This window comes from Hyperoodon ampullatus (genome assembly GCF_949752795.1).
Source record: "Hyperoodon ampullatus genome assembly, chromosome: 18".
Taxonomy (NCBI): Eukaryota; Metazoa; Chordata; class Mammalia; order Artiodactyla; family Ziphiidae; genus Hyperoodon; species Hyperoodon ampullatus.
Genome location: NC_136931.1, coordinates 19,545,580 through 19,560,550, shown reverse-complemented (window position 1 = coordinate 19,560,550; position 14,971 = coordinate 19,545,580). Strand labels below are relative to the sequence as shown.

Here is a 14,971-nt window from a genome sequence, read left to right as displayed (position 1 = left end):
TTTTCATTTCTAAAGGGACATACAGGAAAAGAAGTCTTAGCCCAGTTACTTTCCTTCCTGCATTGATCCTTTGCTCTTGTTTTGTAGGAAATTATCCCCAGGAGCCACTCATCAGTGATTAGATAATAATAGCACAGAGCATGCACTCACGAGGGTCTGCTGTTGTCTCCATAGATGTGGGATATAATTTTTTTTAATTTATTTGTTTATTTTATTTATTTATTTTTGGCTGCATTGCATCTTCCTTGCTGCGTGCGTGCTTTCTCTAGTTGCGGTGAGCGGGGGCTACTCTTCGTTGCGGTGCGTGGGCTTCTCATTGCGGTGGCTTCTCTTGTTGCGGAGTACAGGTTCTAGGCACGCGGGTGCATGGGCTCAGTAGTTGTAGCTCACGGGCTCTAGAGTGCAGGCTCAGTAGCTGTGGTGCATGGGCTTCGTTGCTCCGTGGCACGTGGGAACTTCCCAGACCAGGGCTTGAACCCTCGTGCCCTGCATTGGCAGGCAGATTCTTAACCACTGCACCACCAGGGAAGCCCATAATTTTTTATCTCCATCATGAAACATCTCTTACAGCCACTTACTAAATTCTTGAAATAAGGGGATATTAGATTACCTTGTTTGTCCTACAGAGCTGGTAGTTATTGACTAGGAATTCTGTGCTTTAGCTTTTAAGATTGGCCCGTGTATCCAACCTGAATTTTTGGCAGGTCCTGCCCGAGATCTGCTTCTGACTTTGGTAGTGCCTGCTCCTTCTCAGCAGTGGTGTCGCTCACGTCCTGAAGGTGACGTGAAGGTCAAAAGCCTTCCACAAGAGGGAGATGGAACTGAAGGAGACGGGGCAGCTGGTCCCTAATGACATGGTATGCTGCTCTTGTCTTCTTTTCCTACTCTTTCTTTACTAGAAAAGGATGGGGCAGCAAGACTAGAGCAGGTCTGTGCCATAAAGAACATCATCACCATGAGCACCTAGATGTTTCTGGACTGAAATATAGAAAAGTCAGTCTGTGCAAATCTGGAACACAAAACTTGCAGGGACAGCTTGGAGGTTTTGCAGGGATGACTCCCTAATCCTAGCCCTAATCCAAAAATTCTAAGGAAAGACTTGAAATGGAAAAAGAAAAAAAAAAGGCCCTAGAATGAAAACATTTAGGACCATGTTCTCGAAGGTTATGGTTTGATTCAGATGAGGGAAGTTAGATGTCTCTGGGATTATCTTTCCTCCCTTCTGATGGAGAGCCCTAAACCAGGGGCCATTCCTAGAGTGTTAGGCTGTTGGCTCTGGAAGGGAAAGAAGGGACTCATATTCTTAGGCTTTTTTCCCCCCTTTTCTTAACATTAGAGGATTTTCAGGCATCCAGTTTAGTTTCTAGAAACTTTAGATAGGTGACTGGCCACTTGTCAAAACAACCACTTGTTCTGCAAGAGTAGTGGATAACTCACAGGAAAGATTGCAATTGCATGTGATAAATTTGTTTGCTGCACTTGAGCTATGCTTACCAATGAATTAAAATTCTAGTGAGAAAGAGAGATGCTGACCTCCATTCAGCTTATCACTAAACAGAGGAAAGATTTTTTCAGTTTTCTGAAAGCAGTCCTCAGAATTTCAGATTCTTAACGTGTTTGTATTTTGTTTTCTAATCTAAAGGAAAGTTTGAAGCAAAAACGGGTCAGAGTGCTGGAGGAAAACCTCATTTTGTCAGAAAAAATCCAGCAATTGGAGGAAGGTGCTACCACCTCAGTTGTGAGTGGGCACCAGTCCCTCACTTATGGTAAGTTCAGGAAGATGGCCCGTTTAATAAGCTTCGTCATCCAGAGCTCACATGGCTTCCTAAATGGAAACAACCATCTAGCCTCAGAGTTGTAATGCAGGTGACTTGAGTTACCAGAGTAAAAGAGTTTACTCTTTTATCAGTGTAAAGCATTTACAAATGTGTTATTATTGTCATTATTTTTGAGAAAGACACTTGTTTTTTCTGATTATAGCAGAAGATCGTGTTCTTTACAGAAAGTTTGAAAAATATAAAGAAAATATAATCTCACTACCCAGAAATAACTACAATTAGTGTTTTTGGTATATTTTCTTTCACCATATGCCTATACATGTATTTAACTCAGAATTAAAATTTGTGTCTTGATTTTTAAAAACTAATTTATGTACAGCAAAATACACACATTTTAAGTTTGATGAGTTTTGACAGATATATATATTCATTTAACTGCATCCCAATCAAAATACAGAACACTTCTGTACTCTAGAAAGTTTGACCCTTGTGCACTCAGTTCCCGCTACTCTCTACCCTAGGCAATCTGATTTCTACAACCTAATGTTACTAATTTAATAGCACAGGCATTTCCTATAATGTTACATGAATATACCATATTTCTCTATTCAGTCCTCTTTATAGTTGTTTTTAATGTTAGCTATTATAAATAAAGCTGCCATTTTTATATTATAAATAATTCTAATTCTAAGAATTTCCAAACATTCGAAAGACCTGAAATAGAAGAAAAGATCCTAGAGTGAAAATGCTTCTCTAAGATTCTCTTTCTTCTCTTCTGATGGAGCTAAGAGTCCTAATATTTATGCTGTGATAAATAATGCAGCTATTAATATCTGTGTATATAAATCTTTGTGTACATTTTAGACTATTTTCCTAGCAGACATTCCTAGAAGTAGAATTAGTGGGTCAAAAGATGTGGACAGGGCTTCCCTGGTGGCGCAGTGGTTGGGAGTCTGCCTGCCGATGCAGGGGACACGGGTTCGTGCCCCGGTCTGGGAGGATCCCGCATGCCGCGGAGCAACTGGGCCCGTGAGCCAAAATTACTGAGCCTGCGCGTCTGGAGCCTGTGCTCCGCAACAAGAGAGGCCGCGATAGTGAGAGGCCCGCGCACCGCGATGAAGAGTGGCCCCCGCTCTCCACAACTAGAGAAAGCCCTCGCACAGAAACGAAGACCCAACACAGCCAAAAATAAATAAATAGATAAAGCAAACTGTCAACAAGTAAAAATAAACACTATTATAAAAAAAAAAAAAAAAAAAAAAGATGTGGACAGGTCTTCCCTGGTGGCGCAGTGGTTGAGAGTCCGCCTGCCGATACAGGGGACGTGGGTTCGTGCCCCGGTCCGGGAGGATTCCACATACTGCAGAGCGGCTGGGCCCGTGAGCCATGGCCGCTGAGCCTGCGCGTCCGGAGCCTGTGCTCCACAACGGGAGAGGCCACAACAGTGAGAGGCCCGCGTATCGCAAAAAAAAAAAAAAAAAAAATGTGGACATTTTTGAGTTTTTTGTTACACATTGCCAAATCATTCCCAAGAAAGATGATTTCAGTTTACACTCATATCGGCAGTAAGTATGTATTTGAATGCCTTTTCATTTCACCCTTGCCAACACTGGGTATTATATTTTTTTGCCATTATGATAAGTGAAAAATAATATCCCATTGAATTTTTGATTTGTACTACTTTATTATTAGTATAGTTTGGGTAGATAAAGTCTACCTCGACTTTAAGCTTCTAGCTCAGCACCCACAAACAAACATTATGGGTATTTGGATTTGAATGAGGAATTTGATTTGGAAATCAGCATTGAATTTCCAGAGCTGAATCTCATCACTATCTGATATTCATAAGCCTGAATAATCAAGACATCATTCTCCACTTACCTGCACTGAAAATAAATAGGTGTTTATTCACTAGATACCTACTTTCTTTTTTTTAAATAAATTTATTTATTTTTGGCTGCGTTGGGTGTCCATTGCTGCGTGCGGGCTTTTCTCTAATTGCGGCAAGCGGGGGCTACTTTTCGTTGTGGTGTGCAGACTTCTCATTGCAGTGGCTTCTCGTGTTGCGGAACACAGGCTCTAGGCATGCGGGCTTCAGTAGTTGTGGCTCGTAGGCTCTAGAGCACAGGCTCAGTAGTTGTGGCGCACGGGCTTAGTTGCTCCGCGGCATGTGGGATCTTCCCAGACCAGGGCTTGAACCCATGTCCCCTGCATTGACAGGCGGATTCTTAACCACTGCACCACCAGGGAAGCCCTAGATACCTATTTTCAATCAGCCATGAGACCCAGGTCTCTATTTTGGATTACTGGTGATAAATACAGCTGTTGCAGCCCTGATTTCCACCTTCCAGAACCTTGCTACTCAAAATGTGAGCCACACATCGCAACATTAGTATCACCTGGGAGCTTGTTAGACATATAGAACATCTGGCCTCACCTCAGACCTACTGAATCAGAATCTGTTTTCTAAAAAGATCCCCAGGTGATCTGTAAGCATATTAAAGTTTAAGTACTGTTCTAGAAGACTGACTTGCTTAGGACCAGAGTTCCTGTGCTTTTACCTACCTTATTATTTATTGCAGGCAGTGGCAACATATTTGGAACGCTAGATATGAATGCCTTGGCCACAAATCCAGTTTCTGAAAGCACTCATTGAGCTATTGTCATGTGCCTGACACAGTTCTAGATGTTTTCACATATTCCATACAGAGTGAAGGACATACATTCATGAACTAAAATGGAGAATACAAGGACACCAAATATTTGTTGACTGCCTATGCTATGTGAGCACAGATGTCTCACTGACTCCTCATAACAGTGCTACCCGGCAGAGTTACTAGCTCTAGTGAAACTCACAAAAATGAACTAACGTGCAAGATTAAGTGGTTGAGTTTTAATTCAGATATGTCTGTTGCGAAACCCTATATTCTTGCCATTATATCTGCTGTCTCCAAGGGAGGGAATGGTGAATGGAGTGTGGAGGTGGGTGCAGTGGGGCCCACAACTCTTCAAGATGTTTCTCTGATCACTCAAGCTCTGCTCAAAGACTAGCCTCTTGGAATCCTCTCACCCCTGGCTACTGTAACCTTTGTAGATGATCTTCTGCGCAAAAACCAACAGTTGAACATGCAGGTGGCTTGCCTGAACCAGGAGCTTGCCCAGCTGAAAAAGCTGGAGGAGACAGTGGCCCTTCTCCACGAAAGTCAGAGGTAGGACTGGGTCCATCTAGCTGACTTCTGGAAGCAGATGTTTACTTTCCTTTATCTCCTTTGTTTTACTTGGCAAGTTAATATCTATATACTTTTCAAATTAACTCTATTCTGTGTGCAAACCACCTGTATCCAGGCCACTTTGCTCAGGGATCAAAATACTGCTTTCCAGAACACACCAGTTTCTGATTCAGCAGATCTGGGTTGGGAACTGAGAATTTGCATTTCTAGTAAGTTTCCAGGTGATACTCTTGCTTCTGGCCTGGGGACCACACTTTGAGAACATTAAGATATATATCTTTAGTGATGCTATATTTTAGAGTAACTTGAAATAATTCTTCTGTGTGTTGTTAAACCATCAATTCAATATACAGGTTCAATTCATTTCGTTTGATTCATAGGGAATATTTTTATTATTTTGATTTAATCTTGTGTATAATTAATGTAAAACTTACATGGTCCCAAAGTCAGATCCACAAAATCAGATAAATTCAGACAAATCTAGCTTCCTTACCTGTCTCCTCTATCCTTTCCTTCCTTCCCACCAGCCTTCCATTGCAGGTGTGGGTGTGTATTTGTATTTCCCCTCTATTATATAAAAAGAGGCATAATGTTGCTTTATTTTATCTAGAAATCATTTCACAGTGGTGTATAGAGTTCGTTCTCACTCCTTTTTATACATGCATAGGACTCCACTGTGTGTGTATTTAATTAGTCCTCTACTGATGGACATTACAGTATCTTGCTGTTGCAGATAGTGTTGCAGTGAATAGCATTGTGCATGCATCTTTTTTGGCAGGGAGGGGCAGTCTCTGACAGCTTCCAACATTACATGGTAATACAGAGTCCAAGAATACAGTTATGACTAGCACCTTTAGTTTAATTGCAGAGGCAGGATAGATTAGAAGAAGTAGAAATTAAGATTTGGGGATAGAAATTGGAGGCCTGGTCAGGTGCCAGTCTCCCCGTGCGTCTACTTACTTCATCATGAAAGTGCTTTGGAAAGATCAGAACAATCACTGTATAAAATGTGAACTATGTTATTGCTACAGTCAGTCTGGAATGTAAACAGAACTGCAATGAATAAATAAACTGTCCGCCTGCTTTTAAAATAACCAACTCATAAATCAGACAGTTCTTTCTATTTAAAGATGTTACTTCATTTTACATTTATTTTTTTATTTTTATTTATTTTTTTTTTACATTTATCTTTAGCAAACATTTCAGGTCAGAATGGCAACTATTTTGCTTTTATGACTTCATAACTGTCTTTTTTCCCCATGCCTCAGATCCCTGGTGGTAACTAATGAGTATCTGCTGCAGCAGCTGACTAAAGAGCAAAAAGGTTATTCTGGGAAAGCACTCCTGCCTCCTGAGAAGAGTCATCATTTGGGAAGATCATCGCCCTTTGGGAAAAGCACGCTGTCTTCCTCCTCACCAGTGGCACATGGTACGGGTCAGTATCTAATACAGAGTGTTTCAGACTCTGTCCCAGAGCCTAGTCCATGGAGCTAGCACTGCACACCTTTTTTGCAGCTTCCCTCTCAGCCCCAGGGGGCTCTCAGTGTCATTGCCACTAGTATGGTGGTATTCACTCACAAGATTAAGAAAAATATCTTATTTTAATTAGACTATGTTGGGCCTTTTTATTTCTTTTTATCTCCTCCCATCAAGTCGTTCTTTCCTTCTGCCCACATAAATAGTTGGCACTTAGTCCTAGGCATCATATCACATAGAAACGTTTGGCTGAAAATGTCAAAAAGAAAAAAACACTAGACATTTTTCCCAAGTGTCTGTTGAAACTGTGTAGTAGGAAGTTTAAAAAGAACATCCAAGGCCAGGTATGTTTTGTGTTAGCAGAAATTTTGGAGAACCTCTATTGATCAGTTCATCAAACGTGTTTTGGGTTTTCTCCCACCATAGTGAAAAGGTGACAAGGTCCAGTGTCTTCCTGGAGCAGCCAACACTTTAGTTGTGTGATGGAGCACAGAGCTTGCCATTGGCACCAAACAGGCCTAAATAAAAGCCTAGAGAGATCCTGGAAAGACAGACAGAGAGTAGGTAATTCCTACTCTGGAGAATTGGAGAAGTCATCAGTGAGGACTTGAGTGGAAGCTTGGCAGAATGAGTACAATGGTACCAGGTAGAGGGGGTGCAGAGCCTCCTAGGCCAAGAGTACAGAGTAGGAGAGTCAGGGGCCCCCAGAGGGATCACCGGGCAGGGAAGATGTAGGTCATGGTGCCATGACAGTATATAACTGGGGGATCTGTCCTAGCCTGGGAGGGAGGTGTGATATCAGGAAAATGTCCCCTAAAGAAATGATCTTTCAACCAAGACCTGAAGAATTAAATAGGAGGTCACCAGGCAAAGCATAGGACTGAGGGCAGAGCTCAGTGGGGAGAGCTGCAGAGAGAAATAGCATAAGCAAAGGCCATGAAATGGGAAGGAACATGGTTCATTCAGGGAATGGAGGGCCTGAGAGGAGATACACAGGAGCTAGGTCGCATGGCTCCCAAAAGATTTTAGATTGGGAAGGCAGATGGGTAGTATTCAATAGATTTGTGTTTGAGAAGCTTTCTCTATAAGAAGAGTGGATTGACCTCCGGCTGTGTGGAGTGGACCAGAGAGGAGCTAGAGAGATGAGAGAGAAGGCTGGTGCAGTCCAGACCAGAGGTGTGGCTTCTGAAAGTTAGCTTTGGGCTCAGCATCCACTTTACATGTCAGTACCTTGTATTTCCGACTGAGGATCAGTCTTTTCTTTAATCCTGATTGATTAGGCATCAATGGGAAAAGATAATGCAAGTGGCTCTAGGTATATCTCTACTTCAAGGTTGCACAAGTAGCTAATGTTGCCAGAGAGCTGTAGAGGGCAAAGGACTGTTAACCTAATGTCATATTGTACTTCTCTTCATCTTCAGGGTCATGTCAGAGAGAGAGGCAGGTGGAAAGATTAGACACTTATTTGCTCCCCTGACCCAGGTGCTGTGCAGGGAAGGAGAGCTATTGCTGTAATAATGAGACATGAAGATCACAACTAAGATCACACATCTCTAAGTTATAAATAAAATCTACAGATCTCTCAATTTTATGTAGGTTCCCAAAAGGAGCATGCACAGAGGAGCCATAAGTTTCTTTGAGCTGCATGGCTCTGAGGGAGCTAGAGTCAGCTCGTTTTCTCTGGAAGTGTCAGTAAGAACAGCCCCCCTCCCCGCTTTCCTGGGCCTATCTTGGCCCCATTGAGAGGCCTCCAAAGAGCCTAAGCCTTGCCCAGGTAGGGTAGCATTAGCTAGTAGCCTTACAGCCCTGTGTTGTCATATTTCACCGTCCCAGCCCAGTGCACAGGCCAACTTACTGGACAGCCAATGGGGGCTAGGGGAGGTGGAGGCAGGGATAACAGACTTCTTTCTACAACCCAGCCCTCCCTTCCTTCTCCTATGAACATCTGAGAATGCTAGCCCAGAACCTATTCAGGGTACCTCTAAGGAGGAGCAAAGAGCCTGACCCAGACTAAGTCACCTTCCGCTCTATTTTCTATTGTCACTGAAAGTGGCTGGTCCTACCCTAGGCCAGGCCCCTCTCTAGGGTTGCTGGCCACTCGTGCAGAGGTCAACTGTGTTTCTGATTTTTGCTGTGTGGCCCTTGGCCCAGAGGGCAGGGGTAGGGATTGGTGGCATCAAGGGAAGGGCCAAAGAGTTGTTGCCCTATGGGGCTAAGTGGGAGTGGGGGAACATGGAGTGGGGGAAGACCCCTGAAGCAAGTAGAAAATAAGTGGACAAGAATTCCTCACCCTGGGCCTGGCACAATTAGGAGAAAGAAGGAAACAAGGCTGGGATGGAAAACAGGTCCTCAGGGAAGTTCTCCAAAAGGAGAGGCAGGGCCCCTCTGAGGTTTGGCCTTCCCTCCAGTTATACATAGAGGGTTTTAATGGCTCCATCCCACAGATCCTAACCTCTCTTCCTTGCCCAACTGGCTTTGCTAGCAAGGGTACCCAAAGCTTTCCACCATGAGGAGGCTATGGGGAGATGGAGCAGTGATAACTGAAGGGCTGAAGTGGCATTGTTTGGTCAGTTCCTGCCATGAACCAGATTCTGCTAGACTAAGGGTCTTCCTGGCTCCGGGTGGGCCTTGATTTCCCTCAGGCTCCATAACCACTTTTAAAGAAGAGGGGGCTTTACTCCTACAAGGTGGGGTTTCAGGACTCGGCCAGTTGTCTCTCTGGGCTCCTCTAGGCCACACTGCCAATCATAGGAGGGGCCAAACTGCTGCTCCCGTAGCACTGGATGGTAATCTCACCTGCAGCTTAATAGCTTAATAACCTGGACCAGGCCAATTCGCAGGATTTGGGTTTCTCTCCTATTATGCTAATTTAAGTAAGCTTGCAATTTAAACCAATTCCCCAGGGCTGCAGGAAGTATTCCTCTTACTGTATGCTGATGTCTGAAACTCTTCCCTGGGCAATGCAAGGTCAGCGGAGTCAGGAGGATCCCACAACTGTCAGCCATTAGGCAAGGCTCTGCTGTGACCAGGTGGTGATCTCTGCTCTCTAATTCTCACCTCACCCCCCGGCGTCTCTGTTCCAAGCCACACTACCACTCTTTACCCTCGCTCCAAGTGACTTTGGGCTCAAGGGACTCCGGGGCCACCTGGGGCAAGAACGTCCTAGAACAGCCCGAGGGAGAGGGAATAAACAGTTGTGCTGCTTTGCTTTGTTATCTGGGTCGAGAAAAAATATTTGTGAATGTGTGCCTTTTAAGCCTTTTTCTAGCACTCTTAGGGACTCTGGGCAGTCCCTAAGTTCCATCCAGCCCACTTGTCAGCAGGAAGGAGGGAGAGTTGGCCCCAAAGCCTTAGACTTGGGGATAACTCTGGCCTAACATTGAGAACCTCAGAGGGGAGAAAAGGTTGATCTGAAAGCTCCCAGGAGTTCTCAGGATCAGAGAGAGACCCCCCCACCCCGCCCTGCAACCTGGGATGATGAACAGATGGGAGGGAATCAGCAAGAAGAGGCCCCTTCACTGTTGGACACCCTGCTCACCTGTCAAAGGCTGATGTTGGGTGCCAAGTTCTATCGCTGGCCATCCAGCCTCATTTTTGGAAATCAGTGTTGGGGCTTGCTGTGTTAGAAAGAGCCTGGCCAGGGAGGCAAGAGGCATGGTTCCGGCCTCTATTCTGAAGAAGCCCCTTCACTCTCTGGGCCTGAGTTTCCTCAGCTATAAAATTGGGAGTTGAACTGTCTACTGTCTGCTGTCTTGCATTTTCTGATATTCTGAGATGCAGCCCAGAATGACTCGCCTTGGTAGCCCTCTGGAGTGGAGGCCTGTCAGCAAGCTTAGAGCTGAGGCCTGGCACTGGGCCCCACCAATGCTTAGCCCAGTCTGAGTTTGCTGTCTCATCGCCCCCCCCCCCCCCCGCCTGCTGTGAAAGCAGAGAGGCCAAGACTGAGGCCCTAATTGCGGGAAGATAGCCATGATGTCAGAACTCTAGGTCAGGGCTGAGGTAAAAGACTTTTGATTTCCCTATAGAGCATCCTCATTCAGCCTGGCTCTGTGCTAATGGAAGGGGCCTGGTGTGTGTGTGTCTTTTTCTGGGCAGAGCTACCAGTGGAAGAATCAGCAGAGTGTGACTTGGAAGGGGTTGATGACACTGAGGGGTCGTGGGGTGTGAATGTCATTACCCTTGTTGTCATATACCTGACCAGGCCATATTGGTAAAAAAGGTGGCTTTATTGAGGTCCGGGTAAGAATTAGGCACTTGGCCAGAGCAGCAGCTTAAATATGAGGCAAGCAGGCAGGGGTTAGCCATGCCCGGGGCTAGGTTGGGGTGGTGAGGCTATAGGCACAGACTCTCCACAGACAGACAGAAGTCGAGGGCGAAAGAAAAAGGGGAAGGGGATGCAGAGCAGTCTGGGTCAGAGGTCTGGTGGGCTGGCCCCATAGGGCTGGGTAGGAAGCGCTGGGCGGCAGATCCAGCAAGGAGGGGACCGGGCTCTCTTGCTCCACATGCCCCTAAGGCCCAGGCCTGAGCCTCTGGCAGGGGCAGCCGTGCTAGGGGGGGCCTTCCCAGGCCTCACTTCTTCACCTTGGCATCATAGGTACCTGCATTCTTGTAGGCACTCACATAGCCACTGTCATCCAGGATGTCCTGCCGCCCAGCAATGCCCTTGCCCTTGCCACTCTGATCGAAGCGTTCCTTGTGGGAGCCCGTGTACTTGCTGGTGTCAGTCAGCCGTTCCACAGCACCCCCTGTTTTTGCTTTCTGTTTGGACAGAGTTCCCCCAGGGGTACCTGGTTAGGGAGCCCAGCCCTTCCAACCCCAGCCAATATTCCCCATACCCCCCTCAGTGGCCAGCCGAGACCATCAGGGCACTTACAGTAACACCCACATTGGCTGGTTCCTTGCCTGCCACCAGCTGGCAGATGGCATCAAAGGCCTCCTCCTTGCTCTTCCCCTTGAATCGCTTGGGTGCCAGCTCTTCTAGGGCCTTCTTGAACTCCTCATAGTTGATGACCCGGGCAGACTTCCCCCTGCCAGGTATGTGGACACCATGAGTTTTCCCCTTTCTCCACATCCTCCCTGGTTCCAGCCCCCCAATTCCCCTTCTGGGAACATCAGAAGCAGGGAATGCCTGGGGCTCACTTGACTTTGGAGAAGACGATGTCGACATCGGTCCCTGTCACAGCCTTTCCGTCAGCCACCTTGCAGTCCTTGCACAGCTTGGCCCAGTTCTTGCCATTCATCTCGTGCCCACTGGCCTTGGGATCACCATGGATGGCAAACTTGCGGAAGCTTTCCTCCAGCCCAGCCACATCTGTGCTCGTTGCCATGCCACCCTGTTAGGGACCCACCTTGGTCACCTCCTAGCCAAGCTCTCCCCCCCACCCCAAGGCACAGAGCATCACTGCCTCTACCTCAAAACCTGCAAGGTTGAAGTTGCAGGCACTTCTGCCACATACCCTCAGAGCTGGAGATGGAGCTGCCTGCAGAAAGGGGCCAGCACTCAATGTCTGACTGGGCCCCAGAGCCGTGAGGAAGAGCCCCGAGAGGAAAGGTCCTGTCACTTAATGCCAGCCTGGCTCAGAGTGGAGTTCAGAAGATGAAATCATGATGCTCGCACCAGGCTGGGAACAGAGTAGCACTGTCCAGAAAAACTGTGAGAGCAGCAGCTGGGGCCATGGCTTTGTCTGGCCCTGGCACAAGGCCTGCTTGGGTGGAAGTGAGGGTGGCAGAGCGGGCCCCCTCCCTGGGAGTTCCATGCCAGGCTGGGTCAGGACCAGGCCAGGCTGCTGGTTGGGCAGGTATTTAGTGAGGACAGTGTCTCTCTCAGGGTCATGAGGACCCAGCAAGACCCAGCCCAGGCTGAGAAGGGAGCCAGAGCACAGGCAGGGGTGCAGCTGGCCCAGCTGGGACCTTGTTACTATTTGCTGTTAAACAAAAACATGAGGGAAGGGGAACTTGGGGCTGGCCTGGCCACAGTTTGTGAAGCCTGGAGACAGTTGCTAAGGGAGGGTGGTACTGCTTGGAGAATGTTGCTAAGGTCAGGATGGTGTCAGGGCAGCTCAGGGAGAAGCTCCCAGTGCTGCTGGGCCGGGCTGGAGAATGGGTTCACGGGTGGGGCACATCAGCACTCCCAGCACCTGGGGCACAACCGTGGCTTCCTGGCCCCTTTCCAGCCATTGGGGCTGTAACGTCCCAATTTGTGGAGTCTAGGAGGAGCAGGAGATTGAGGGGCTAGCCTGAGTGGGGGTTGTAGAGTTATGAGCCCCTAGAGGCATGATGGCAAGTGAGACTGTGGCCTTGGCCCTGTAATCCTCACACCTACGCTCTGCTCTGCGCTGAAGTACACTTCCCCAATGTCTACACCTTCAGCCCTCTATGGAGGCCTCCTGGCCACACCCTGAGCACCACCGCACTAGTCCACACTCTCACAGCTGTGTGCACTTAGCCCTGGCCCTCCATACCCTCGGCCTTAGTCCCACTGACCACACCCCTTAACCTGGTACTCAGACCTCCCTGACCACACCAGCCCTGCACTGAAGTGCCTCCCACACCCCTTACTGCAGTCCCCTGACCGCACCCACAGCCCTGGGACAAAGGGCCCGGGCCATTCCCTCAGCATGCACGCCCCACACATATACTAACAGCCCTGTACTGAGGCCCCCCAATAATACCCTCAGCCCTGCACTAAAGGGTCTTCCCCACACTTGCCCACAGCACCCACTGCAGTCTCTGACCACACCCTCAGCTCTGCACTGAAACTCCCTCCATGTAACACAGCCTGGTACTGAGACCTCCCTGACCACACCCTCAGCTCTGCACTGAAACTCCCTCCATGTAACACAGCCTGGTACTGAGACCTCCCTGACCACACCCTCAGCCCTGCGCTGCAGCCACTTCCATCTATACACAGGAAGCCCTGGGACTGGGTCGCCCGTCCACACACCCACAGGCCTTACTGAGACCCCTAACCAGAGCCTCACAACTCACCCTCTCTCCATACATCTGCAGCCCCTGACCACACCCTCAGTTGTGTCCTCAGCAACTATCTTCCACCTCTCCCTTTTATAATAGAGCCTCCAGTGACCACAGCCTGGAGCCTGCCTGCCTGCCTACACTCCTTCCACTACCACTGGCCTTAACACTGAAAACCCTCCCCGGGTCACCACACTCACCCATCCCTAAGTTGCAGTTTCTGGAACTGGGATCACCCGCAGCTCCTACATTGCAGCAACTCGGTGGGTCCAGAATCCCTTTCAAACAGCACTCCCCTTCCCTCTCCCTACACTGCAGTCTCCCACCAGCAATCTGAAGGAGACCCGCACTTTGTTCACCAAGGGTGAAGTCTGAGGGAGCTTGAGTGCCACAGGATGCTTGTTCCAGGGGCCTAGCAGGACCCTGCACCTGTGCTCACTCCTGTCTGTGAGAAGATGGATTCTTGGTAATTTCAGGCTGATCAGGTGGTGCCAAGTCACAGGCCCTGGTCCCAGGGGTCTGCAGGCCACGCTCGCTCCCGCTGGGACAGCTGGAGTAATCAGTCAGCAAGGGGGTGGGGGTGGAACGTTTGGGCCCAGGGCAGGACCGCTCAGCTGGTGTCCTCAACTCGGTACCATCCAGGGTTGGGACCCCTCCCAGGCCGCTCCCACCCCACCCCCTTCTTATCGTGCAGGATATTGATTAGAGTGGTCGGCGCCGGGGTCTCCTACCGGCTTCTCCCTCGTGGCTGCTCCTGCAGTGCACGTTCGATGGACAGAAAGAAAGACGCAAGAATGGACCGATGGACGAAGGAGACTAGGCGGCTCCGCAGCTCTGCTCCCTGCCGGCTCTGGGGCGGGACTGCAGGCCGGGCGGTTCCACCGTATTATTCCCTTGTTTCTCGGTTTCCATGGTGACGGCGAGTCCCACCCCCGGGGCTGTCTCGGCGGGAGAGTGACCAAGGTCACGCTGGCTCCACCTACCCGACCCCGCCCTCTCCGCGCTCCGCGGGGGCGGAGCTGCTGCGATAGTCTCATCCCGCTGCACCCGGGGCAGCTCTGTGGCTGGGGTGACCAGACCTTTGTAGCTCTGGACGTCCTCGGATGGCCCCCATCCTGGGCTCCGCCCGAAGTTCAAAGCTGCTCCCCGCCTCCAGGGGAGATCCAACTTCCCAGAGCAGCAACCGAAGGCCTTTGGCGGGGGGCGGGGGTGGGGTGGGCGTGCAGAGGAGTGGGAAGGTCCCTTCCCTTAGTGACAGTGGGGTCTAGAGCTGGCTCAAGACCACAGCTCTCCAATGAACGTGTGGCATCCCAGGTCACAACTCCGGGTCACTGGGGGCGGGAGGGGACAGTAAACGAATCACGAGTGCCAGCCCCAAAATCCTGGTACACCGACGTCTCTCCCGCGGCCAGGGAAAAGCTCCTGGACTTCCTGGGTCCGCGTCCTCATTTATTCCCACCCCAACCCGGTGTTAGCCTCGCAGTCTCTGCTGGCGCTGCTGCCTCCCGACCCCAA

At 48.9% G+C, this 14,971-nt stretch overlaps 2 protein-coding genes across 2 annotated transcripts in view; one reads left to right on the top strand and one right to left on the bottom strand.

The window, feature by feature from the left end:
* Positions 1–6,502, top strand: part of LRRC36 (leucine rich repeat containing 36) — a gene marked incomplete at both ends in the record, with an annotated part of 41,904 nt that extends 35,402 nt beyond the window's left edge. Inside the window, 5 exon segments of the mRNA XM_079724039.1 lie at positions 705–793; positions 795–857; positions 1,643–1,766; positions 4,873–4,987; positions 6,277–6,502. Of these exon segments, the coding sequence (XP_079580165.1) occupies positions 705–793; positions 795–857; positions 1,643–1,766; positions 4,873–4,987; positions 6,277–6,502 (617 nt within the window).
* A 4,551-nt stretch (positions 6,503–11,053) lies between these two features.
* On the bottom strand, positions 11,054–14,214 carry TPPP3 (tubulin polymerization promoting protein family member 3; the record flags this gene model as incomplete). The annotated part of the gene is made up of 4 exons (XM_079723719.1): positions 14,188–14,214; positions 11,624–11,817; positions 11,358–11,511; positions 11,054–11,242 (listed from the first exon to the last, which is right to left on the bottom strand). Exons 2-4 carry the CDS (start codon positions 11,809–11,811, stop codon positions 11,054–11,056), a joined length of 531 nt encoding a protein of 176 aa, XP_079579845.1. The 5' UTR covers positions 11,812–11,817; positions 14,188–14,214.
* Between the last annotated feature and the right edge of the window lie 757 nt (positions 14,215–14,971).